Source organism: Octopus sinensis, linkage group LG4, assembly GCF_006345805.1.
Source record: "Octopus sinensis linkage group LG4, ASM634580v1, whole genome shotgun sequence".
NCBI lineage: Eukaryota > Metazoa > Mollusca > Cephalopoda > Octopoda > Octopodidae > Octopus > Octopus sinensis.
In genome coordinates, this window is record NC_043000.1 from 79,874,260 (window position 1) to 79,901,207 (window position 26,948).

General features: G+C 34.9%; 1 protein-coding gene across 2 annotated transcripts in view; it reads left to right on the forward strand.

Moving 5' to 3' along the window:
- Positions 1-26,948, forward strand: part of LOC115210515 (kinesin-like protein KIF25) — a 550,198-nt gene that overhangs the window by 75,041 nt on the left and 448,209 nt on the right. For both annotated transcript variants that reach the window (XM_036502198.1, XM_036502199.1), the window contains exon 4: positions 9,399-9,502. In XM_036502198.1, coding sequence (XP_036358091.1) covers positions 9,399-9,502 — 104 coding nt within the window. The remainder of the gene's footprint in view (positions 1-9,398; positions 9,503-26,948) is intronic.

Genomic DNA, 26,948 nt, shown 5'->3' on the forward strand with positions numbered 1-26,948 from the left:
CTCAAGAGGAGGGGGCTGTGTTAAGTCCGTGTGGGGTGGTAGTTAGTTTGTAGGGTGAAGATGTAGCGTTGCTCCAAGTGGAGCCTGGAAAGTGGGCGACCATGGTGGGGGGCGAGACCAAACACTGAGATGTCATCTAGGGAATGGCCGGCCCGCGGAAGTGGCGTGCGACGGGAGAAAGAGAGTGTAGGCGAACGTCCCTCAAGTGTTCAGTGAAACGGTCGGACAGCCGGCGTCCCGTCTGTCCTACATACAGCATCCCGCATAGGTTGCATTTAATGCAGTAAATAAGGCCAGACGAGGTGCACGTAAAAGAGTGCCTAATGCGTACAGTGTGCAGGTTGGAGCCGGTGACAGCGGTGGTGTTGGTGATGAAGGGGCAAGTGTTGCAACGGGATCTAGAGCAAGGGAATGATCCGTGTGGGGCTGAGGGGGAAGGAGAGAGGGTGCTGTGGACCAGGAGGTCACGCAGATTGCGGGCTCGTTTGAAAGAGGACAGGGGTAGGTTAGGGAAAATGGGGCGGTGGTGGGATCAAGCTGGAGGCGACGGAAGGCACGTAGTATCTTGCGGCGAAGGGGTAGGGTAGAGGGGTGGAAAAGGAGGGGGAAGGGGGTGCGGTTGGGGGGTGGGCGGGGGGAAGGAGACAGGGCGGTAGTGCGGTCGATGCGACGGGCGCGGGTGAGGGCATCAGAGAGGAGTATGGGTGGGTAACCTCGGAGTCTGAACATGCGGGCCAGGTATTGAGATTGGGTCTCGAAATCCTGGTCGCGGCTGCACAAACGTCGGAGGCGGAGGAACTGGGAGTAGGGGATGGCTCGTTTGGTGTGGAAGGGGTGGGAGGAAGAGAAGTTGAGATAGAGGTGGGAATCCGTAGGTTTAAAAAAGGCGGTGGTGGTGAGAGAGCTGGAGGGGTGATCGATGCGGAGAGAGATGTCAAGGAAGTTGACAGAGGTGTTGGAGATGGTGGAGGTGAATTGAAGAGAGGGGTGAAAGTTGGAAAGGAAAGAGATGAATTGGCAGAGAAGTTCGCGGGAAAGGGAGGTGGCACCTACGCAGTCGTCGATATAGCGACCGTATAGATATATATATATATATATATATATATGTATATATGTGTATATATACTCATATGTATATATATATATATGTATATATATATATACATATATGCATGTATATATACATATATATATATATATATATATATACGAAAATATACATATCCCTTGATACAATCATAGACTTATTTATTCATACAGAGATTTACACAGATTCACACATTTCTTTTAATCCAAATGTAGATTTTTTTGTTATATTAAACACATTCCTCTATGCATAGAAAATTTCGTACACACACATATCATATTTGTATAAATATATACATAAATATGTCTGTCTGTTTGTCTACCTTTCTATCTAACCGTATGTGTGTGTATGTGTCATTATGATTATGATCATCATCACTATCACCATCATTTAACATCCATTTTTCCATGGTTCTATGCCATGGATGGTCTTCTACTGTGCAACCTCCCACTCTTTGTTGCATACCCTTGTCATCATTTGTGCAGTTCAACTTTGTGAAATCTGCTTTAACCCCTTCTTTCTATATCTTCCCTCATCTGCAGGCTTCTCACTTGGATCATTTGTTACTTGTTTACTTAAAATATATTCTCCCTACACATCACATGTCCATGACAGTGCAGTCTTTTCTCTTGCCCACTACAATTCATTCCTCATATAAATGGTTTTTTCCCCCAGCCCATTTGTATTCTCTCAGCATTTTACACCAGTCTTACACATCAATCCAAGTATAGTCACCTCCTTTCTTTCCACTCTTTATGCAGCTCCCAGCTCCCACACTTAAGGTCTATTTTGCCAGCAAGTAATAGCACACTGCATACACATTCATCATAAGCTTAGCCCTTCAATTAGAGAGAGAAAACTTTTACTTCTTGCAGAGATAATCCCGAAACATGTTCTACCTTGTTCATACTCTAACTCCTATGCTTTGGAACACCCAATCCCACAGCTGATTTGCTTGACAAGTAAATAGAAGTTAGCAACTATTTCTTTTCAGGTTTGTGAAGAAAATCATTCCATGAGTGCTTTGACTGCTAACTATTCCTATGAAGTATAAGCAGTCTTCCTAAACCTGCCTATTACTCTGCATCATCTCATTTGCACTCATAATATAAATTGAGTACAAAGTGTAGAGTTTCTATCAACAGGTGTGGCTGTGTGGTAAGTAGTTTCTTACCAACCACATGGTTTTGGGTTCAATCCTAATGTGAGGCAACTTGGACAAGAGTCTTCTACTGTAGCCTCAGGCTGATTAAAGCCTTGTGAGTGGATTTGATAGACAGAAACTGAAAGAAGCTCATTGTATCATCATCATCATCATCATCATCATTTAACGTCCGCTTTCCATGCTAGCATGGGTTGGACGGTTCAACTGGGGTCTGGGGAGCCCGAAAGCTGCACCAGTCCAGTCAGATCTGGCAGTGTTTCTACAGCTGGATGCCCTTCCTAACGCCAACCACTCCGAGAGTGTATATATATATATATAATATATATATATATATATATATATATATATATAATATATATATATATTATATATATATATATATATATAGTATGTGTGTGTCTCTGTGTGTTTATGTGTTTGTGTTTGTCCGCCCCAACATCGCTTGACAACTGATGCTGGTGTGTTTATGACCCCGTAACTTAGCAGTTCAGCAAAAGTGACCAATAGAATAAGTACTAGGCTTACAAAGAATAAGTTCTGGAGTCGATTTGCTCAATTAAAGGTGGTGCTCCAGCGTGGCCGCAGTCAAAATGACTGAAACAAACGAAAGCAAAACAAATGGAGCAGGGCCACTTTTTCCGCATAGCTGTAAAGTTCTTTTGAACCTGACTACTATCTTGGGAAGACTTTTGTCCTTGCTAGATCTACTTTTAGACAACATGATTCAGCCAATATATGTTTATATATATGTATGTATGTATCATCCATTTTTGATTATTATAAATCTTCTACTGAGGAGGGAACCAGTTTCCAATAAAGATACAAGGCTCAATCTTTGGGATGTAGTTAACACAGAGAAATTCACATTTGGAACTTGAGAAAAATCTTGCATATTTTTACTGTTCCACTCATAGATTGCACTTGTAATGTACAAATTAGCCGGTTGATTTCTCTTTCTGAAAATCCCAGTTTATCCAGATTCTCCTTTAAGCATTTACTAACGAAAACTAGTGCTCCAATTATTATTGATATGAGTATGAATTCATAGTTCAGATATAGAAGCTGGAGGTTTTGAAGCAGTTGTCCATAAATATCCGCTTTTTCTTTGATTTTTAAAGGGATATTTATATCTGCAGAGCAGCTGACCTCTATGGCGGAACATTCCTTTGTCCCTCTGTTCCAAACAATAATATCCAACCTGTTATGTTTACATTTGACAGAAGTTTTGATGAGAATATTCCACCAGTATTCCTTGAGTCGGTGTTTATGAATATATTCCATAGCAAAGTGAATTTTTAGGTTTATTTCCGGGCAGTCTTTTTTGTGGATGGCATTGTAAACTGTTTTAGCAACATTGTGCCACATAGGGAGGTAGTACCATAATGACATTTTAGGTCAGCTGCTAATCACATGTGTGATACCTTCCACAGAAACATGACATAGCCTACACATGCGGTTGCACCTTGGGATTGCAAGAGCGTCACTGTCTCTCTTGTTTGCCAAGTACTTTGTGGCAATCTCCTGTTCCTGGATTGCAAATGCATAGCCTTCAAAGTATAATGTGATGTAGTGGCCTTGTGTCCCAGGGAGGCTGCGCTTCATGTCAATTCTACTGTCTTCTTCAAACTTCCGGGCAACATACCTATGCATAGTCCCACGAAGGGAAACCATTGGGCCATTGGATTTCCAAAATATAGTCCCCCCAGATCATCACAGATCCTCCTCCATGTTTAACAGTTGGAAGAAGGCAGTCTTAAGTCAAATGCTTCTTTTGGCTGTCTCCACACGTATACTCGGCTGGTAGTTGGAAATAAGGTAAAGGATGACTTGTGTAAGAAAATGACATTCTTCCACTGCTCTAGGGATCAATTCTGTAGGTTTTTATTCCACACTTAATGCTTTGTAATGTTTGCTTTTGAAAGTAGTGATTTTCTGATTGCAGCCCTCCCGTGAAATTTGGCTTTGTGCAGCTCCTGGTGAACAGTTTTGTGGAAACTGGCTTCTCAAGGCGGTCATTAAGCTCTGCAGTAATTTTGGGAGCTGTACTTTTGTGATCCTTTCTAATAATTTATGTAAGATTCAAACAGTCCCTATCTGAAAGTTTTGGTTTTCTTCTGAGAGTTTTGTTTCGACAATGAGGTTCTTCCCTCTTTCTCAAAGACTGTCATTACTTTCAAGGCATTACTTCTTGATTCACCAAACATTTTGGCTGTTTTTGTTATGCTGGCACCTGCCATATGAGCACCAACAATTTGACCTCTTTGAAATTCTCATAGATCTGTCATATTAATGAATTTTAATTACCTTTTGCTGATGATATCTGAAAGGAAACAGCAATTTTAGCAAAACATATTAAGCAACACTAATAATAAATCAAAAAACATAAAAATAAACAAGCGTTTGATAGTTTTATAGATATTTCAAAATTATAATGGTCTTCTGTTATTTTGTCCAACCCCTGTATGTGCAGATTTGTATGTTTTGTTTTATGTATGTCTTCTCATGCATATACTTTCATATCTAGGCATCCTCATATATATTTAAATAATAAACTTCTGGAAAGTTTTACAGATTTTTACAGTTCCAGTGAGGGATTGGATCTGTAGTCTTCGAATTAGCTTTCTCTTTTCTGTTTCTGAGAATACCAATCTTAAGATTGGTATTTAGGCAATGTGTTACATATCCCAGGGTCCCAATAATTACAGGTATAAACCCAAACTTGTAATCTGGATAGAGTAACAACAAATTTCTCAATAATTCAGTGTAGGTATTCTCTTTTTCACTGATCTTCAGCTTTATGCTAACATCTGCTGGGCAGTTAATTTCCACAACTGTACACAGTTTCTCTTCTCTATCCCAAATCCTTATATCAGGTCTGTTGTGCTTACATTTTATTGAGGTTTTCACTGGGACATTCCACCATTACTCCTTTTTATTACGAGTGGCTATGGCTTCTACCATACTGTGGGTTCTTATTTCTTTGTCCTCAAATGTTATCCTTCAGATAGATTTCATTATAGAGTGTCCTAGCTACAACATTATGTCTCATCGGTAGATAATACCATGATGACATTTTTGGATATCTGCTTATAATGTGGGTGATATCTTCAGTGTTCACTCCATGAAGTCCGCATCAGTTGTCACATTTTACTGCATCTCTATCCCTTTTGTTCATCAGGTATTTGGTTGATATTTCCTGTTCCTGGATTGCAAATGCATACTCTTCAAAGTGGATTTAGTAGTATGCATGCAGGCAAATAATACATGTATGTATGTATATATTATGTGTGTGTGTGTGAGAGAGAGAGAAAAAGAGAAAGTGCATGAGTGTGTGTGGGCATGTATGTGTATGTGTGTGTGCATGCATGCATGTGTGTATGTGTGTGCATGCATGCATGCATGTGCACATGTATTTATGTCTGTATGATTCTTTGGGATTTTTAGTTTTTTCTTTTGTAGAAAACAAGTCAGTCACTAACAAAAAGCCAGGCGTTTTTGCTTAAGTTGAAACATCTTCTGAGATTTGTGGCTACCTGAATTGGTTTATGTATGCATATATGTGTGCATGTTGCGCATGTGTGTGTGTGTGTGTGTGTGTGTGTGTGTGCATGTTGTGCATGTGTGTGAGTGTGTGTGTGTGTGTGTGCATGTTGCACATGTGTGTGAGTGTGTGTGTGTGTGTGTGTGTGTGTGTGTGTGTGCCAGGGCTGTTGCATGGCTTTATTGCCCCCCTGCAACTTTTTATTTCGAGGTGCCATCTCTTCAGTTAAAATTCATAATCTATGCACCTTTTATTCATAGCTATATTTTACTTTATTCTATCTGAAGTTCAATATTTCTTTAAAAGTACAACAAGTGAAATTTATTTAGGGCTGGATCTATCGTATTATTTCATGTTTAGGAAGGCCAGCATTTAATAGGGTTGAATATTTATTTGATGGCCTCACAAATATCAGAAGACAAACATTTCAAAATAACAACTGTGAAGTATAGTTGTCTCAGCTTTTATATACTCTTTTACTCTTTTAATTGTTTCATTCATTTGACTATGATCATGCTGGAGCACTGCCTTTAGTTGAGCAAATCGACCCCAGGACTTATTCTTTGTAAGCCTAGTACTTATTCTATCGGTCTCCTTTGCCGAACTGCTAAGTTACAGGGAAGCAAACACACCAGCATCAGTTGTCAAGCAATGTTGGTGGGATAAACACAGACACACAAACATATACACACACATAAATATGTATATACATATATACAACAGGCTTCTTTCAGTTTCCATCTATCAAATCCACTCACAAGGCTTTGGTCGACCCGAGGCTATGGTAGAAGACACTTGCCCAAGGTGCCATGCAGTGGGACTGAACCTGGAATCATGTGGCTGGTAAGCAAGCTACTTAGCACACAGCCACTCCTGCACCTATATGTGAAGAAGTTTATTCAAGAACATTAAAATATAAAAAATTTTCTGTTCAAAACAAAAGCAAACTATTTCAAAATTTATATTTTTGAAAAATAGATGTAAATGTTCCCAAAGACTTGATAACAGTTGAAAAAGCCACTTTTTAAGTTGTATATTTCACTGTTAGCTGTTGCAATATTTTGATTGGATAGACAATTCTACAATTCAAACTGTAAAGTCAAAATACCAAAGATGCAAAATAGGAAGAATTTCTTACCTTTCTCTGAAATCATAAATTCAAGGGAAAATAGTACCCTGCAAAATATAATACCTCGATCACAAACTAGTTACAACTGAAGAATTGAGATGTTTGGTGACAGTGAACAAACGATATCTGTATCCCTATATATGTACATAGATAGATACATATATGCACACAAACTTCTGTGTGTGTGTGTGTGTGTGTGTGCATGTGCTCATGCCTTGTTTTTGGTACAGAAAGAATTTTGTTTCCAGTTTTTATTGCCTTAGACAGTCAAAGGCCACTGAACTGGGTACAAAGTGACCAGCTTTTCAACAACATCATATATATATATATATATATATATATATATATATATATATATATATATATTAATAATAATATAATAATAATAATAATAATAATAATAATATTAATAATAATAATAATAATAATAATAATAATAATAATAATAATAGTAATAATAACAATAATAATAATATTAATAATAATAATAATAATAATAATAATAATAATATAATAATAATTTCTATGTAATCTCAAGGTTTAAAACAAACATAATTTTCGGTTTAAAAAAAAAAAAAAAAATTTTTTTTTTTTTTAGACATTCATTAGTACAACACCCACACCCCCCAAATATATGGCACACTAGGCATAACAACAACATGAACTTCCAACCCTGTTGTCTCTTGAGGTCTCTGGGTGAGACTTGGAGACAACTTGCAAATAATAATAATTATAATTATTATCATAATGATAATAATAATATTAATAAAAAGTAATAACAAATGAATGAGACCTTGATATTAGATAAATAGAGGATTTTTTATATATGTTATAATTTAGAACAAACAGTAAAGGTTTGTCATTATAGTACTCGGAGTTTCATTGCTTTGTAGCTCTTCGCTCCGACATTCGAAACTCCGAGTACTATGACAAACTTTTACTGTTTGTTCTAAATTATAACATATATCTTTATATATATATATATATATAGAGAGAGAGAGAGAAATGAAGAGAGCAAGAGACTAAGAGATGTGTGTGTAGGTCTATCTATCTGCCCATCTGTCTGTCTGTCCGAGCTGGCCAAAGCCTTGTGAATGGATTTGGTGGACAGAAACAGAAGAAAGCCTGTTGTATGTATGTATGAATGTGTGTACATATGCCTGTGCGTGTATGTTTGTATGTATGTATAAGTATACATCCCCACCTTTCATCACCATTGCTTCTTTTTCTTGTCTTTTCTGTTGAAGTTGTTCTTATTTTCATTTTTTGGATTTCATTCATTTTTCTTTCATCTCCCAGAGGAATCCATTGACAAGCTTTTTTCATTTACTTTTTTCATTTCTTTTAAATCTATTTACAGTAAACCCTCGTATTTTTTTCCTCGTCTAGCTTGAAATTTTCAGTTAACATCTTAACCAAAGTAACTAGATGGCTCATCCATGTACTTTGATTTTAACATAGGGCCCCTCAACTGCTGAGGCTTCCTGCGACTTCAGGGGTTGCAGGAGCTTAATAACAGCCCTGGTGTCTGCATGTGGAATAACTTGCACTTATGAGTGTACATGTTACCATAGAACACAGGTGTGAATATTTCATTACTGCAGACATATGAATTCCATATGTATATGTGACTGTGTGCATATGTTCACCCAAGTATTTCAAATGGAGAAACCCTGTAATATTTTACAAATTTCCACTTGGGTTATGGATGTCAGGGTTATGTTTAGAGCTAGGGTTAGGATGAGGATTGCTAAGGATAGGATAAGGGTCTTCTACTGTAGCCTCAGGCCAACTAATGTCTTGTAAGTAAATTCGATAGAGGGAAACTGAAATAAGCCTGTTGTATATGTATGTATGTCATTATTCAGTTTTATTACAAGATTTCTTGTCAATAGAGAAAGAGCCAGTTTCTGACCTTGATCCAAGGCTCCTTCATTGGAATTTCAGCAGCACCAGCAGGATATTTTTGTATGTATGTATGTATGTATGTATGTATATGTGCAGATTTGTATGTTTTGTTTTATGTATGTATTTTCATGCATATAGTTACATATGTATGTATGTATGTATGTATGTAGGTATGTATGTATGTATGTATGTGCATGTGTGTGTGTGCGTGTGTTTGTGTGTGTGGTGCGTGTGTGTGTGTGGTGTGTATGTGTGTGTATGCATGCACATGTATATGTTTGTGTGTGTACTACTGAGTCCTTGCCTTGATAGCATGTGATAGATGTGTCATTGTTGTGCATGCAGTTTCCTTCATTTCTAATCTTCTGTGTCTGGTTGTGAGGAAATATTACTTTACTTGGCAACAGGTGAGGATTGGTGACAAGAAGTGTAGCTGACTGTAGAAAACCCACTTTAGCAAATTCTGTCCAACCCCCTGTGGAAAAGTGGATATTAAAACAATGATGACAATCACACACACACACACGCACACACACATATTAAGAAGATCTTTGTTTACCTTTGATAGAACTACAGAGAAAATTCCTGAGCTTGCAGCAACAGTTGAAAGACATCAGTGAGAAACATGAAAAAGAGAGAAAGCAGAGGAAACAGTTACACAATGACTTGATGGTAAAGTCACTTCCTTATTCTATTTTACATCATATATCATTCACTAAACTCTATATTATACACTATGCATTCTACATTGTGTAGTATTTCATTGCTATAAAACTTCAACAGCCAACAGCCAACAGCAAAAGCCTGCATATTATGACTCCTTTGGTAATGTGTTTTTCTCCATCCTCACAGCCATATTAATAGTATTCATAATTGGGTTCACTCTATTCCTTTTTTTTTTTGTTTACATATACTGTGATGGCAGTGGCTTAGTGGTTAGAAGTATTCCGCTCACAATCTTAATGTCATGAGTTTTGTCCCTGGTGGCATATGTCCTTGAGCAACTTTATTTCATGGTGCTCCAGTCCACTCAACTTTCAAAAATGAGTTGTACATGTAAATCATTCTGTAAAACATTCTGTATCCCACTGAATCTCCCTGAGAACTATGTTAAAAGTACATGTGTCTGTAGAGTGCTCAGCTACTTGCACGTTAATTTCATGAGCAGGCTCTGTTGATTGGCTCATTGATACACTCATTATCATAACCAATAGAGTACCATATTTACATATATATTAGAATTGGCAGAACATCTGAAAAATATCTTGTGATATTTACTTAGGGCCCTTAGTTCTAAGGATCATATAAATAACTGTAATATTCATATGCAGGTGGTTAATGTGATCCATTATATCTACTCCCCACAGTATACAATCTTCAGTGTTTGATATAAACAATCATGAACCTGCCATCACAATTTGTAACTTTATACCACTTCTACTCACAAAGTTTGAATTAACATGTCATTATGATAAAATACCCTTTCCCAAGATGCTGTGCAATGAATCAAACTTTAGACCTGGTTTTTGTGAATATGTTAACTATCATCCACACACACATACACACAGGTTTCGGCATAGTTTCCACCAACCAAATTTAATGAACAATCTGTTGGTTGGTGAATCCAAGACTATTGTAGAAGAATCTTGGTGAAAGTTCCCAGGAGTGAAATTGAACATGGAACCATGTAATTGTGAGGTAAACTTTCTCTTCACAACACGACCACATCTCCATCCACAATTACATCCCATTACATTCTAACTATAAATCCTGCCAAAGCTGACTTTTCCATTTATATTAGGGATGCTGAAATTTCAAGGATGAGTTCAAAGAAGCATAAAGCATGTAAATATATATATTCATCCAAAACTTCATCACCATCGTTATTTCTAATGATGGTGATTATATTTTAAATAAATATATTTATGATATGTTTTGTGCAGAATTGAACTCATTGCAGGAAATGTTACATTATTTTTTGATACTCCAATATTTCTATGGTTTTTAAAATAAGTATGAGTCACAATCACTGGTGGAAATATGTTGCATGAATTCCACTGGTGGAAAATTGAAGCATGTATTTGTAGTTTGGAGAACAATAGTTGGGCAAAGATTCATGTCCTTGGCAGTTAGGGTAGTCTTGGATTTGTTAGGTTTTCTTGATTGGTGCTAGTTGGAGATTCTGTATCACAAAGGCAGTATCAGCCATATATTTTGTATACTAGAGGCGCAAGAGTGGCTGTATGGTAAGTAGCTTACTTACCAACCACATGGCTCTGGCTCAGTCTCACTACATGGCACCTTGGACAAATGTCTTCTGCTATAGCCTCAGGTAAACCGAAGCCTTGTGATTGGATTTGGTAGATGGTAACTGAAAGAAGCCTGTCATATATATATATACATATATATATATATAAATGTATGTATGTATGTATGTATGTATGTATGTATGTATGTATGTATGTGTGTGTGTTTGTGTGTCTGTGTTTGTTCCCCCAACATTGCTTGACAACCGATGCTGGTGTGTTTACGTACCCTGTAACTTAGCAGTTTGGCAAAAGAGACTGATAAAATAAGTACTAGGCTTACAATGAACAAGTCCTGGGGTCGTTTTGCTTGACTAAAGGCAGTGCTCCAGCATCGCTGCAGTCAAATGACTGAAACAAATAAACAAATAAAAAAATATGTATAATTCTGTTTCCTTGCCTTCCTTGCCCCATCCAATTTTGTATAAACACCCACTACACACAAATTGTAACCTGTTTTTTTAATGTCCCCACTTCTTAAGACTTGCTGCAAATAAAAGAAATCATCAAACCATCATCATCATCATCATTATTATTAAGGGGACAAGCTGGCTAAAGTGTTAGCATGCCACACAAAATGGTTAGCAGCATTTCGTCCATTTTGAGTTTAAATTCTGCCAAGATTCATCATCATCATATGCCCATTTTCTATGCTGGCATGGGTTGGATGGTTTGACTGAGATCTGGAAAGCCAGCAACTGCACCAGGCTCCAATCTGATCTGGCATAGTTTCTACAGCTTGATGACCTTCCTAACGTCAACCACTCCGAGAGTGTAGTGAGTGCTTTTTACATGCCACTAGCACAAGAGCCAGTTTGGCAGGCCTGGCATTGATTGCATTTGGACAGTGCTTTTCCCTTTTTTATTGTTGACCATTATTATTATTATTATTATTATTATTATTATTATTATTATTATTATTATTATTATTATTATTATTATATTATTATTATTATTATTATTTTTATTGTTTTGATTCTCACTGTTCTAATTGCGGTTGTTCTTTACTTGAAAGCAGGCAATAACAAATTACCAAAGGTTTCAAGTAGTGCCTTCTCTTGTGACTCAAAGAGACAATGCTCTCCTTAGAGTGTAAACTATACCCAACAATGCCATCTTCTGGATCACTTCGAGCCTGAGGTTGGCAAGTTGACAGAATTGTTAGCATGCTGGGTGAAATGCTTAGCAACATTTCCTCTGTCTTTATGTCCTGAGATCAAATTCCACTGAGGTCGACTTTGCTTTCATCCTTTCAGGGTCAATAAAATAAATACCAGTTTAAAACTGGGATTGATGCAATTGACTTACCTTTATCATAAAATTTCTGGCCTTGTGCCAAAATTTGAAATCATTACTATTATTATTTTATTCTGTCATTTCATATGATTGGTGTTGTGTCTGGTTTAATTATGCTTTGTATCAAGTCACAACAAGTGCTCTAGTATGACGAGTATTTTCTCCCCTTCTATATAAATGTTTTTTCTGCTCTTCATATCTGTTCTTTGTAATGAAGACTTTCTTCATAATTCCTGCTGAACCTATTATACCTGTTTTCTACATTGTAGGTACTTCCAGATTAAGATGAAATGTTTCAAAATTTGCTCTCAAAATACTTTGTCATTTCTAACCTAGTTAATTTCTCAGTTCCAGTATTTGTGGATTCCATGTTTCAGATTGGTATAATGCAATACATTTGTCTTTCCCCACTTTTTTTTAATTCTTTATCACATGGGCATACGCCTTCGTTTGTAATACATAGTTTCTTCTTATCAATAGCTCCAGTATCTGGTCTACTGTGTGTTCTTCATTCAGTTTGTATAAGGAAGTCTCATAACAACATTTCTTTATCATTTTTGAGGAATTTCTTTTCTATTCTCACAAAAAATTTATTACTCATTTTTGCACTCAGAAAATCAAATTTCTTACAAAATTTCCATTGAAATATTTCAGCAATCTTATTCAACACTTATTGTATTCATTCTGGTACAATGTGAGCTATAGTCCCATCTGAGTTATCACATATTCTACACGTATTTGAATAGCTCTTCTGATTTTTCATCTTCTTGATTCATTTGATCCTTAGAGCCTGTTTCTCTGCTGCCAAAATTATTTCTTTGCTCTTATTCCAATACTTTTTTGGGGGGGATTTTTAACCATAGCCAATGCTGTCTTTGCCCTCCCTTATCTCTCTTGTGTTTTGGGAAAACACTGAGTGAAGTTTATTTCCTTCAAAGTTTGATTTTTTTTCTTTTTCAAATTTTCCTGTTTTCTGTCTTTAGGTACCACAAATTCTGTAAATAGTTCTTTATTTATTACTGCCTTAAAAAATGTTTTTTTTTTGTTTTGTTTTAAGGCAAAAACCTTGATTTTTTTCCTCTATTTCTTCAACACTCAGTAATACTCTTCCTTCAAATCTTTTCTAGCATAACCTCTCTGCATCATATTGGAGATGCACAATTTTCTGTATTGTGAGCTGCATCCTTCCTTTCCTCTTGATATCCTTCAACTCATTCTTCCTCTATTCATTGTTTCCTGCTTTGTATCTTATTAGTGATACTACTCTCAAGAAGATTATTTGTATGATGTTTCCCATTCAATTTGGATTTTAAAATCTTCACTCAGCAAAAATATTCTTTAGGGCTTCCTTCATTTCTATACTTTTGATTTTGTCATTTTCCAGTATTCCCAATCATTTATGCTTCTTTTATCGGTAATGATTTTATATTCTTATCATCAAGTAAATCTATTCCAATACTTTTCATGGATTTTCAGTATTTCATTTCTATTTTAACATGTTTCTTAATTTTGTAAGTCATCTGAACATTGCAACTAAATATTCTTACAGTTTGTACTGTGGATTCCTGTTGGTACTTGTCTTTACCATAAAACTTTATACCATCATAAAGAGGAGATGATTAATTTTCTCTTTATTCTTTACCAGTAAGCAGTTTTGCGTTTAGTATAATTAACAAAGGGATGAGTGCAATTACAAATAAGATAAGAGAAAAGCTTTTGCCTTGAAAGATTCTTCTTCTGATCAGTATGTCTACTCATTTTTTCCCCTTTCTGATATTAACTCTTCTACCTTGTATTGTATCTTCTAATAGACACCAAACATTTTTTGATATCACAGCTTGAGCCATGAATGTGGAAGCAAGTCATGCACTCTTCAATGATTGATCCTCAGAATGCTTAGATTTGCCAATCTTTGCAATTCTTCTAGAAATTCTTGTTAATCATTAATTGGTCTTTCATTCCTATACTATTGTTGCCGCAGACTTTTTTATTCATTAGACATCAGCTGTCTCTCGTATATGTGTTGGTTTAGTTCTGCAGTTATCCTAAAAAGTTCCTGGCTTTGGGTAAAAGGAAAAACACAGGCGGATCAGTTAATTATGATTTTATTCAACATATTCCTCTCTCAGCTTCGCACACTTATTGTGGTGGTCCTTTAGCTTTTCTAAGCCCTGTAAAAGAAATCGGAATGTTGGGCCTCCACCCAGGCCTTTTACAATACCTTTAAAGCCAGGAACTTTTCAATACCCCCTTGTAATTGGTACACATGTAATTGGTCAGTAATTTGTCTTTCATTATTAGACAAGTTCTTTCTTTTGTTAACCACAATTGTACATCCCCTTTAGTTACACATTCATTTACTCCTATCACTATGGTTTCATGAAGACTCATAATCTCGTTCAGCCTATAGTCATGGACACTGTCTGGTCTTTCTACTTTCCACATTCCTACCTTTTTAACTGATTTTTAATATTTACTTTCATGACGATTAACATTTCTGCACCTCAACATTTTTAGTGTAATTTTCCACTTGCTTTATCCACTCTGCTTTATTATTGTGTTTGGCATTTTTTCCTGAGTTTATCCTCCAGACAGCTTATTTTATTCAAGATTCAATCTTATGTTATCATTTCTCTCATTTCCTTCAAGAATATCAAATAAGTATGACTGGTTTGATTGTAAAAGGATATTTTGCATATATCAGGATATTCTTCCTTTGTATTTTGTGATTTTGGTTCGTCTCAATTTTTCCTTTTTGAGATACATTTCCTATAATTTACCTTTCTCTCCTTTCTTAAATTATCTCTGCTTTCATTTGTCCAGTTTACTTATATATTTTTTCCCCCTAAGGCTGCTAATGTTCGTTAATATGCACCTTTTCCACCAAGGTATCTGTCGGTTCTTTCTCCTCTTTTTTTTCTCCAACTAGTCTGCAATTATCAATGCCTTGGGATCTTTAATTTTTTCACTGGTAATTATATCAATTACAGTTCACTGTTGATGTTTTTCTTTAACTTTGATTCAATTCACTGTCCTCAAATTAACTGTCTCTAGGGTCTCTGATTCTCTAAATTTCTGCCTCAGTTTTTCAATTATTGTTGTTTCAGTTGTTTGCCTTCAACATATGCATTTACAGAGTTCTACATAAAGAGGTGACTCCTTCCAGGATTATTGAGAATTTCTTTTTTTACTTACAAAGAGCTTCAGAATATTTAAAAGTCCATCTCATTGTTGAAGTTGAAAAGAATTGTACGTATACTCATTTTCACAAACATCCAGTTTGTTTTGTTTATTAGTAACTTAATATGGCCATCTTTGCAGTTATGACAGCAGTGAACTAGTCCCAATGAAATATTTTTAAATACAGAAATGGTTAAAAAAAAACTGGTAAAAATGACAGTTACAGGCACATTTATAGACATGAAAACAAAAACAGTTTTAATTTGAGAAACACAGAATGGAAAAGTGGATAAAACACAAATTAAATGACAGCAATAAAAGCACTATCACCACCATCAACAACAACCTATTTTTGCAGCTAATGTAAACTAGAATAACATACAAGATGTGAGGCTGCTCCGAGCAAAAGAAAAGCATGTTAGAGGTGCGCCACAAAAGTGTGTGCCTCCTTCTCTAAGGATTTACTTAAGAAAATACTAAGAAGGAAAGTGGTATAGCATTATCATTGACACTTGAAATGCTGTCACCTTTATAGCTCAGTGCAGGAATATTTCGAATGAGTGATCTGCAATAATATGTGGTTGGGTGGGTACTGTACAGAACTCCAGATCCTGATGACTGCCCAAAGACCATAGGATGTTTCTGGAGCATTACCCCATTGGGGAGTAAAGAGGTAGTGGAGGAGATATGGCCTTGGGGTTGTATGTGTAGTAGTAAAGGTCGCTTGGTGTTTCTGCAGAGGTTGACTTTGCCTTTCTTCCTTTTGGGGTCAATAAATTAGGCACCTGTGAAACACTGGGGTCGTTGTAGTCAACTGGTCCCCTCCCATGAAATTCCAGGCCTTGTGCTTATAGTAGAAGGGATTATTATTATTATTATTATTATTATTATTATTATTATTATTATTTTTCCTTCTTTCTTCAAATTTTCTTCCGTTTCTCGCCAAGTGTTTTCCGTACACCTAGGGCAGAGAAGCTCATTGTATGCATTCCCAGATTACATACACAAATTCACAGGTAAAATATGTATTTGAAAAATTAATAAATAAATAAATTCATGAATGGATGTAGTTTTCACAGCAATAATGCTCTTCTCAGTACATGAGCCATTCCAGTCAGCATGATTTTTTGCACTTCCTGTAGCCTGGTATCATTTTCAAATAGGTTTCAGTACCTATTTTTATAATTCCTAGAGATCCCACAGTCACTGGTACTGTAGTCGCCCTGAGATGCCACATTTTTTCAATTTCCATTAGCACGTCCTTATATTTACTAATTTTGTCAATTTCTTTCACAGCTATATTGTGATCGTAAGGAATACTCATGTCAATTAACAAACACATCCTTCTTGTTTGATCTTTTATGATAATATCTGGTTTATTAGCTTTTATAGTTCTGTTGGTATGTACGGGGAAGTCCCACAGAATCGACACATTTTCTCCCTCAGTCACAGCTTTAGGATGGTGTTTATACCATTTGTCAGCGGTTTTGATTTTATAATGCCGACATATTCTCCAGTGTAAATACTGGCTGACTCTGTCATGTCTTGCTTTATATTCTACAAGTGCTAAGACTCTACACCCTGAGATTAGGTGGTCTATTGTTTCAATCTCATTGTTACAGAATCGGCATTTTGGGTCAGCTCCATTTTTTATCACATTGGCTTGGTAGTTCCGGATTAATAAACATTGGTCTTGAGCAGCTAATATGAAACCTTCACTTTCCGCTTTTAGCCCTGAGCTTCATAACCATTGGTGCGTGTGTTTCTGTTATTATTATTATTATTATTATTATTATTATTAATTATTATTATTATTATTATTATTATTATTATTATTATTATTATTATTATTATTATTATTATTATTATTATTATTATTATTATTATTATTATTATTATTATTATTATTATTATTATTATTATTATTATTATTATTATTATTTATTATTATTATTATTATTATTATTATTATTATTATTATTATTATTATTATTATTATTATTATATTATTTATTATTATTATTATTATTATTATTATTATTATTATTATTATTATTATTATTATTATTATTATTATTATTATTATTATTATTATTATTATTATTATTATTATTATTATTATTATTATTATTATTATTTATTATTATTATTATTATTATTATTATATTATTATATTATTATTATTATTATCATTATTCAGTAGTTTTATTTTTATAGCGTGCTTTGTGCCTTGGGTATGTGTTGTAATTTGTTGTGATGCTCTGATGGTTACTGTATTGAAAGTGTTCTGCGTAGGATGTGTGCAGTGCCTAGTAGTGCAATTTTCTGTATGTTATATGTGTTTGTAAGTCCTGGTGTTTTTGTTATGTATTTGTCTGAATATTTTTTTATCATGCCTAATGCACCTACTATGATAGGAATTGTTTCTGTTTTTAGATTCCACATTCTAGTTACCTCTATTTCCAGGTCTTTGCATTTTGAAGGTTTCTCCATTTCTTTTAGAGACACGTTGTCATCTGCTGGCATTGATACATCAATTAGGAAGCATTTTTTTCTTCATGATCTCTGACAACTATATCTGGCCTATTGGCCTTAATTTCTCTATCTGTGTGTATTGGCATATCCCAGAGTATGGTTGCTTTCTCATTTTCTGTGATCTTTTCAGGTGTGTTCCTATACCATCTTTTTTCTGTTGTTATTCCATAATGTTGGCATAGCTTCCAGTGTATGTAGGTCCCAACTCTGTCGTGTCTGTGAATATATTCCTTCTTAGCCAGGACTGGGCGGCCAGAGATAATATGAGATAATAATAATAATAATAATAATAATAATAATAATAATAACAATAATAATAATAATAATAATAATAATAATTATTATTATTATTATTATTGTTATTTTATGTTTGACTTTTGCTTTACATTTGTACGAGTTGGCTCCAAGTCTCACCCAGAGACCTCGATGTTATGCCTGGGGTGCCATGTATTTGGTTTTGTACATAGTGTTGTTTTAGAGAATGTTTAAGAAACCACAAGAAAATTATGTTTGTTTTAAAACTTGAGATTACATAGAAAGTATTTTGCATAGGATATGAGCAGTTTCCATGAGCACAGTCTTTTGGGGTTTCTTGATATCTGCGCTAGGTACCAATCAGCCCCTTTTGCTATCATTCCCAGAGCACCTATGACAACAGGTATTGTTTTAGTCTTCAGGTTCTACATTTTACTAATTTCTATTTCAACATCTTTATATTTGATTAGTTTTTGGTAGGTCTTGACAGATACATTTATATCGATTGGGACAGTCATTATTATTATTATTATTATTATTCAGTAGTTTTATTTTTATAGCGTGCTTTCACTTCACTACCGAGCGCAGCTCTGTGTGCCTTGGGTATGTGCTGTGATTTGTTGTGATGCTCTGATGGTTATTGTATGGAAAGTGTTCTGCGTAGGATGTGTGCAGTGCCTAGTAGTGCAATTTTCTGTATGTTATATGTGTTGTAAGTCCTGGTGTTTTTGTTATGTATTTGTCTGAATATTTTTTTATCATGCCTAATGCACCTACTATGATAGGAATTGTTTCTGTTTTCAGGTTCCACATTCTAGTTATCTCTATTTCCAGGTCTTTGTATTTTGAGAGTTTCTTCATTTCTTTTAGAGACACGTTGTCATCTGCCGGTATTGATACATCAATTAGAAAGCATTTTTTTTCTTCATGATCTCTGATAACTATATCTGGTCTGTTGGCCTTAATTTCTCTATCTGTGTGTATCGGCATATCCCAGAGTATGGTTGCTTTCTCGTTTTCTGTGACCTTTTCTGGTGTGTGCCTATACCATCTTTTTTCTGTTGTTATTCCAAAATGTTGGCATAGCTTCCAATGTATGTAGGTTCCAACTCTGTCATGTCTGTGAATATATTCCTTCTTAGCCAGGACTGGGCAGCCAGAGATAATATGATTTATTGTTTCTTGTCCATCTCCACATATTCTGCAGTTACTTGTAATATTTCTTTTCATTACATGTTTTTGGTAATTTCTGGTGGGGAGGCTTTGGTCTTGTGCTGCAATTAAAAATCCCTCTGTTTCTGCTTTGAGTCCTGAGCTTCTCAACCATTGCTGGGATTTTTCTTTGTCTATTTCTTTTGCGTTTAGTTTAGTGCAGTATTTACCATGAAGGGGCTTTTCTTGCCATCGTTTTATCATGGCTCGTTGCTGTTCTATTTTTAGTTTGGATTTCATTTGTTTTATAGCTTTTGTTGTTTCTTCATCATCTTCTTCTTCTTCTTTGTGTTTATTAGGTGGTATAATTTCTTGTTTGTATTTGTCAGCTTCCTTAAATACTGAGAACAGTTTTTTGTTTTGCTCGTGTTTTGCTGCTATCTGGATCAGTTTTACTTCCTTCTGAAGTAGGTATTTTTGCAGTCCTATGGTGGTTATTTTATAGTAGTTTTCCAGCTGTATAAGGCCTCTACCACCTTCTATACGTTGTATATATAGTCTTTCTATGTCAGATTTTGGGTGATGCATCCTAGATCCTGTCAGTATTTTTCTTGTTTTCCTATCTATTTTGGACAGTTCATTTCGTGTCCAGTTAAGGATATTGTAGCTGTAACTTATAACTGGGACAGCTAAAGTGTTGATACCTATTATCTTGTTTTTAGCATTGAGCTCTGTTTTTAGTATTGATCTAACTCGTCTATAATATTCTTTTTTTATTTTCTCTTTCATTTGTGTGTGTTGTGTCTTATCTAGTTCATGGATTCCTAAGTATTTGTAAGTTTGGCTTTGGTCTAATTCTTTTATTTCATTGGTTTTATCTAGTGTGATGTTGTTACTCTTAACTAGTTTTCCTCTTTTCATGGTTACTTTGGCGCATTTTTCTAATCCAAATTTCATATCTATTTCTTTGGTAAATCCATGAACTGTCTTTAATAGTGTTTCCAGCTGTTTGTCATTTGCAGCGTATAGTTTTAGGTCATCCATATATAAAAGGTGGCTGATCGTTTTGCCGTAACATTTATATCCGCATCCAGTTCTATTTATTATTATTATTATTATTATTATTATTATTATTATTATTATTATTATTATTATATTATATTATTATTATTATTATTATTATTGAGTGAGAAAGCAGTGTATGCCATCAAGATGGCACTGGGGTAAAATATACAAAGCCCAGTATACCCATCATGACTAATAAGGGTACACTAGGTACATGTAACACATCCATATGTGCGCGACATGGTGATCTCATATCAAGATAAACAGAACATTACCTTGCAGGTGGGGCCAAGTTAGAATTTTCTTCAGATTGAGTAGCCCATCCCACTCAAAAAGTCCCTGAATAAGGGTTGAATAAGGATGATGAATGAAACACCCATATTTTTAGGGGTGAATTATCCAACCCCCAAATAATTCCTCTGAACACATGGCTATGATGCTCCTCCACTACTTCTGCTCATGATCAGAGATGCACATATCGTCAGCTACTAAAAGACATACTCAATTGGTCAAGGTCAAGCAACTGACAAGCAAATCTGTGGTATTGAGCAGAATATTTGCTGTAGCCCATTTTTTATACCAAGACTAAACAATTTACATTATAATACTTCCAATCAGTTAAGATAAGAAGCCATGAGAGCCCCTGCCTGGCACAGCATCAGGGCATTTATCATTATTATTACTATTATTATTATTATTATTATCATTATTATTATTATTATTATTATTATTATTATTATTATTATTATTATCATCATAAAGATGCCAAAATTACTAAAACTGAATGAAGTCATTAAGACACTTGTCCAACCCTTGCCACCATGGAAAGTAGATTTAAACTGATGCTTGTGATGATGATATATATATAAATATACTGTCTCTGAGATAGCATATTTTACATTGATTTCACATCATTGTATCATACATTTCTCTAGTGTATATGCATAAGTATACATATGACATGCATGTGGGAAGACATGCAACATAAAGGCAGCTTATATAATCAAATGTTACATACAAAATGAAAATGAAGTGAAGCAAGCCAATATATATATATTTAATAGCAATGTAATTATAGTGATGGTGGCATAATAAAAGTTCCCAACACACACTGTAAAGTTGCTGGAATTAGGAAGGGCATCCAACTGTAGGAACTATTCCAAAGTGGATGTTAGAGCAGGAAGCAGACCTTGGACACCTCAGATCTTATTGACTTATCCAAGCCATGCAGCATGGAATATGAATGTTAAATGAGAGGATGATGATGATGATTATATATATATTGTTGTATTTAGGAATGGTCATTTTGCCAGTTTAGCCAATAAAAACACACGCACTATATATTTGGTGCTACTTTGCTTCAGCATTATTTATTTTTTACATTAATCTTAATCTTATTTCGGCCAGAGTTCTTTCATCACACTCCTGTGACCGCATCAGTGGTCCTTTGCTTTCTTCTTTCTTATTTGTGTGTCTCTCCTTACTAGCGGTCAGCCATTTTGTATTTTGTATTTTTCTTCATTTGCACATGCGTATATCTCTATGTGTGTCTATGTTTAGTTAGTGTGTGTGTGGGGGGAAGTGCCTGTAATATTTGTATCTCTGGCTGAAGTAAGATTAAGATTAATATAAAAAATAAATAACGCTGAAGCAAAGTAACACCAAATATATAGTGCGTGTGTTTTTATTGGCTAAACTGGCAAAATGACCATTCCTAAATACAACAATATCTGTTTCAACACATGATTTCACATCGAAAATCTTGCAAAACAAATATATATATATGCATATATATAGGTGAGAGAGTTGGTATGTGAAAGCACATGGTTGGATGTATAAAAGACAAAATAAAGTGAGAAAACAACAGAAAACTTGTGTTATATGGTTAAAGAATATACTTAAATTGTTATGTTAGAAAAATGCTATAAAATTTTGTGTATAGTATCATTGAATTAAATTTTGTGTATAGTATGAGAGTTCCAGACAGGGGAACATAATCAGGGATTTTTTTTGGTATAAGGGAGATAATCAAAATGTCCAGTTTCATATATCCTTTTCAAATTTCTCAAATTTCTTTACTGATATTGTGTTATCTCTTCACTATGATGTGAAGTATGAGAGTTCCAGACAGGGGAACATAATCAGGGATTTTTTGGTATAAGGAAGATAATCAAAAATGTCTTTTCAAATTTCTCAAATTTCTTTACCAATATTGTGCCATCTCTTCACTATGATGTGAAGTATGACAGTTCCAGACAGGGGAACGTAATCAGGGATTTGTTCGGTGTAAGGGAGATAATAAAAAATGTTAGGAATGATTAGGTTTTATTAATTCAACATGATTGGTTTAGAAAGAATAGAATGTTAGAAGTGATTAAGTTTTGCTTTATATTTTTTTCAATGAGATAATTTTCCTTATTTAAAAATGTTTGGAATGGTTAATTTTTAGCTTATATTTTTCAATGAAGTAGGTTTCCTTATTTAATCTAACTTGTGTTGGTGTTCCAATGGCACATTGATAAAATGGAAAGATTACAAATTGTGGTAGCAGTTGCTTTGCGCATTTCTCAATGTGTTCACTAAAGGGTATCATTCTGTATTCTGGGAATGCAATCTGCATCTGAGCAATGATCCTGTGAACCCTATGTAGTTTTAGTGGTAGCTCAAGCATCTTATAACATAAATCAGATTTCCTGAGACACAAGTAAAGTCAGATTTGATATTGAATTTTTGTCTCTCTTTGAAAAGGAATTCTGATCTTTCTAGATGGTTTGGGTATGTTACACAATTTGGTCGACCACATTTTTTCACTTCAGCATCCATTATTTTAGAAAATAATTTTATCTTTGTGAGGATGTATTTTAGTGATTTTGGTTATTTGTGGCTTTTAATGATCTTATGTGTGTGTAAAATTTCCTTTAATTTGGGATCCTTATGTGAAGACTTCTTTGTTTCTGGGGTTGTATGTGGATATGTGCGGCTGTATTTTCAGGGAAGGTGTGTTACTGTGTTGAATTTTTCCTAAGGTTTTTATGTTGATTTGTGTTGCACGTCTGATTCCACTCTCTATGAGTTGAACTGGGTAGTGTCTGTCAATCAAGGTGTTTTTGAGTTCTTGCAGTTTAAAGTCTATGGTATCTTTTTCTGACACTATTGTGCATATCATTCTTGCAAGGTTGAAGGGGATGTTTGTTTTGGTGTGTCTTGGGTTGCATGAATTAAATAGTAGATATTGTTTGGTGTCTGTGGTTTTGTAAAATATATCTTTCTATTTTCAGGTTTATTTTTTTCATTAGTATATGCAAGAATGGGCACTCCTTTTGGTTGTATGCCATTGTCAACTGTGTGTTTGGGTTGACGCTATTCAATAGTCTTTTGAATTTCAGGAGTTTGTCTGTGTTTTCATTCCAGAGAATGAAACAGTTATCTGGGAATCTTTTCCAATTTTCTTTTATGTGTTGGGAAAGAGGGTTTCCAAAGGTAGATAAAGATTCCTGGTATATTATTATTTTCAGATAGCCCATTGTTAGGTTTGCAATGACCGGGGCTGCCCTAGTGCCCATGGCAATTCCAGATTTTTGTTGTTAAAACATGTTGTCAAACATGAAGTGGTTGTTTCGTAGGGTGAATTCAACCGGTTCAATTTTGAATTCTTTACTGATCCTTTCCGGTATTTCTTCTGGATATTGGTCCAGCCAGATTTGAAATGCCTCTCACCCATAATTGACTTTTTTTGGGAGGTGATTTAACATGTCCAAGTCATCTCTGATATAGCTATTTAAGGAAGGGTTTCAGGAGTATGTCCATAACTAGACTTAGTCTGTGTGTTTCACAGGTTGGGCTAGCTATAATGGGTTGTAATTTTAGGTACCCTGTGTTTGGTGTATGTATGTACGTCTTTGGTGACTTTTTTATGGTTTCATTTATAATCTGGCTTTTGTGGATTTTTGGTAGACCGTAGAAAAGGCCAGGTTTGCATTTAAAGTTTGTTAAATAGTCAATTTCTTTGGTTGTCAGTTCTTTTCCATGGATTTTAATTAGTGAGGACAGGGTTCTCATTATTTTTTGTGGGGTGTAGTTTGTGATTTTTTCCTAATGTTGATTGTCATTCAGCACAGAGATTACTAGATTTCTATAGTATAATGTGTCCATTACTACCACTGCACTTCCTTTATCTACTTCCTTAATCGTTATATCTTCCTTATTTTGAAGTTCTGTTAGTTCCTTCCATTGTGAAGTGCTAAAGTTTGAGTTAACTGTATATTTATGCATGGTGTGGTAGGGTAAGTTCTTAATGTGGTTGCAGAATTCATCAAGATTTTAATTTCTTCCTTTGTGAGGGATGTGTTCCCTTTTGTTTTTGACAAGTGAGTCATCTTCAGTATTGTAATCAGTTAATGTTTCAGTGAGTCTTAATTTTCTACAGAATTCTATTATACTGTCCTTCACTTCATTTTGCTTGGTGCTACGTGGTGTTGAGGTGAATATTAACCCTTTTGAAAGGATGTCTATCTTTGTGCTTAAAAGAAGTTTAGTTGAGAGGTTAATTATCTTTGGTTTTTCCTGATCACCAGGTTCCAACCTGTGTCATGGTGTCTCTGGTCTGGGGCTAAAAAATGTTGGTTGCAGTTTTGTTTGCATGAGCTGTCTGTGAGGTTGTATGGGACTGGTGGTATTGTTGCTTCAGATTGTTATGAGTGTGTGGGTGTCTATGGGTGTTTTGGTTAGGGATGTGTGTAACATTTCTGTATGTAGTATATTTTTGTTTGGAATTTCTTGTATGCAGGGTGTTTCTTGACCTAGTGTAATTTTGTGCTGTTCTTGTGTTTGGTGGGGACCAGTAATTTTGGGTCATGGGGTAGTAGTGCCAGGTGTGCTTCTTATCCTAGTGTTGTTTTGTGTTGCTATGGGGTGGTTATTCTTGGTATTGGGATGTTGTTGGTGTGTTCTGTTCATGGTATATGGGTGATCTTTAGATTTGGTATAATCAATTTCATAAATGTGTTGGCTGTCAGCTTGTTTGCTGTTTAGTTTTGGGTGGTTAAAAATGGTGGTGGTTAGTGATTTCTATTTATGGTGTATGGAGGATAATGAGGAGGGTTGTTGTTGATTAAGTGGTTAAAATTGGGGGATATTTGTGTGTTGTTCAGTTTTTGTTTGTTATTTATATTTTTTTTTCTTTAGCAAAGGATTATCTGCACTGAATTCTTTTTAAAGGTTGATTCATATCTTTGGAAGAAATCACTGCTTTTTTCCCAGCATAGGAGAGAATTTCTTTCTTTCTTTTCACAGACCTCCTTCCAAAGATTTGTGGTGTTTTTGAGGGGTTGTCACTCGGTTTGTTTATTTCCCTATGCATCTCCTCGTCGATGTTTTTATATTTTTCTTTGTTATTAGAGGTTCTCACTCTTAGTAGTTTGATCTCTGATTTTAGATGGAAGAGTGCTAACCTTTCCGTAACAGCCCTCTTTCTGTCAGGTTCATTTGGTATTTGGAATTTGTGTATGAGAATAATTGGTGTTGAGTTCATCCATCCTTCTGCACCGAGAGCAGATTGCATTCCCAGAATACAGAATGATACCCTTTAGTGAACACATTGAGAAATGTGTAAAGCAACTGCTACCACAATTTGTAATCTTTCCATTTTATCAATGTGCCATTAGAACACCAACACAAGTTAGATTAAATAAGGAAACCTACTTCATTGAAAAATATAAGCTAAAAATTAACCATTCCAAGCATTTTTAAATAAGGAAAATTATCTCATTGAAAAAAATATAAAGCAAAACTTAATCACTTCTAACATTCTATTCTTTCTAAACCAAATCATGTTGAATTAATAAAACCTAGTCATTCCCAACATTTTTTATTATCTCCCTTATACCAAAAAATCCCTGATTACGTTCCCCTGTCTGGAACTGTCATACTTCACATCACAGTGAAGAGATAACACCATATTGGTAAAGAAATTTCAGAAATTTGAAAAGAAAATACGAAACCAGTTATTTCTCCAAAAATAATGTTACTATACACAAAATTTTATAACATTTTTCTGACATAATGAATTAAATATATTCTTTATCCATATATCACAAGTCTTCTATAGTTTTTTCACTCTATTTTGCCTTATATATATATACATTGTTCAAATTTATAGAAAAACAAAGATGAAGATGGGTGTAAGAACAACAAGCAAGTGTAATAGTTTGATGCTTGGGAAAAATGGATAAATATTTTACGTTTTGAGTCTACACTCTTCAACAGAAAGGAATAAGAGGAAATAGAGAGAGAATGAAAGAAATGTATATATATATAAATATATATATATT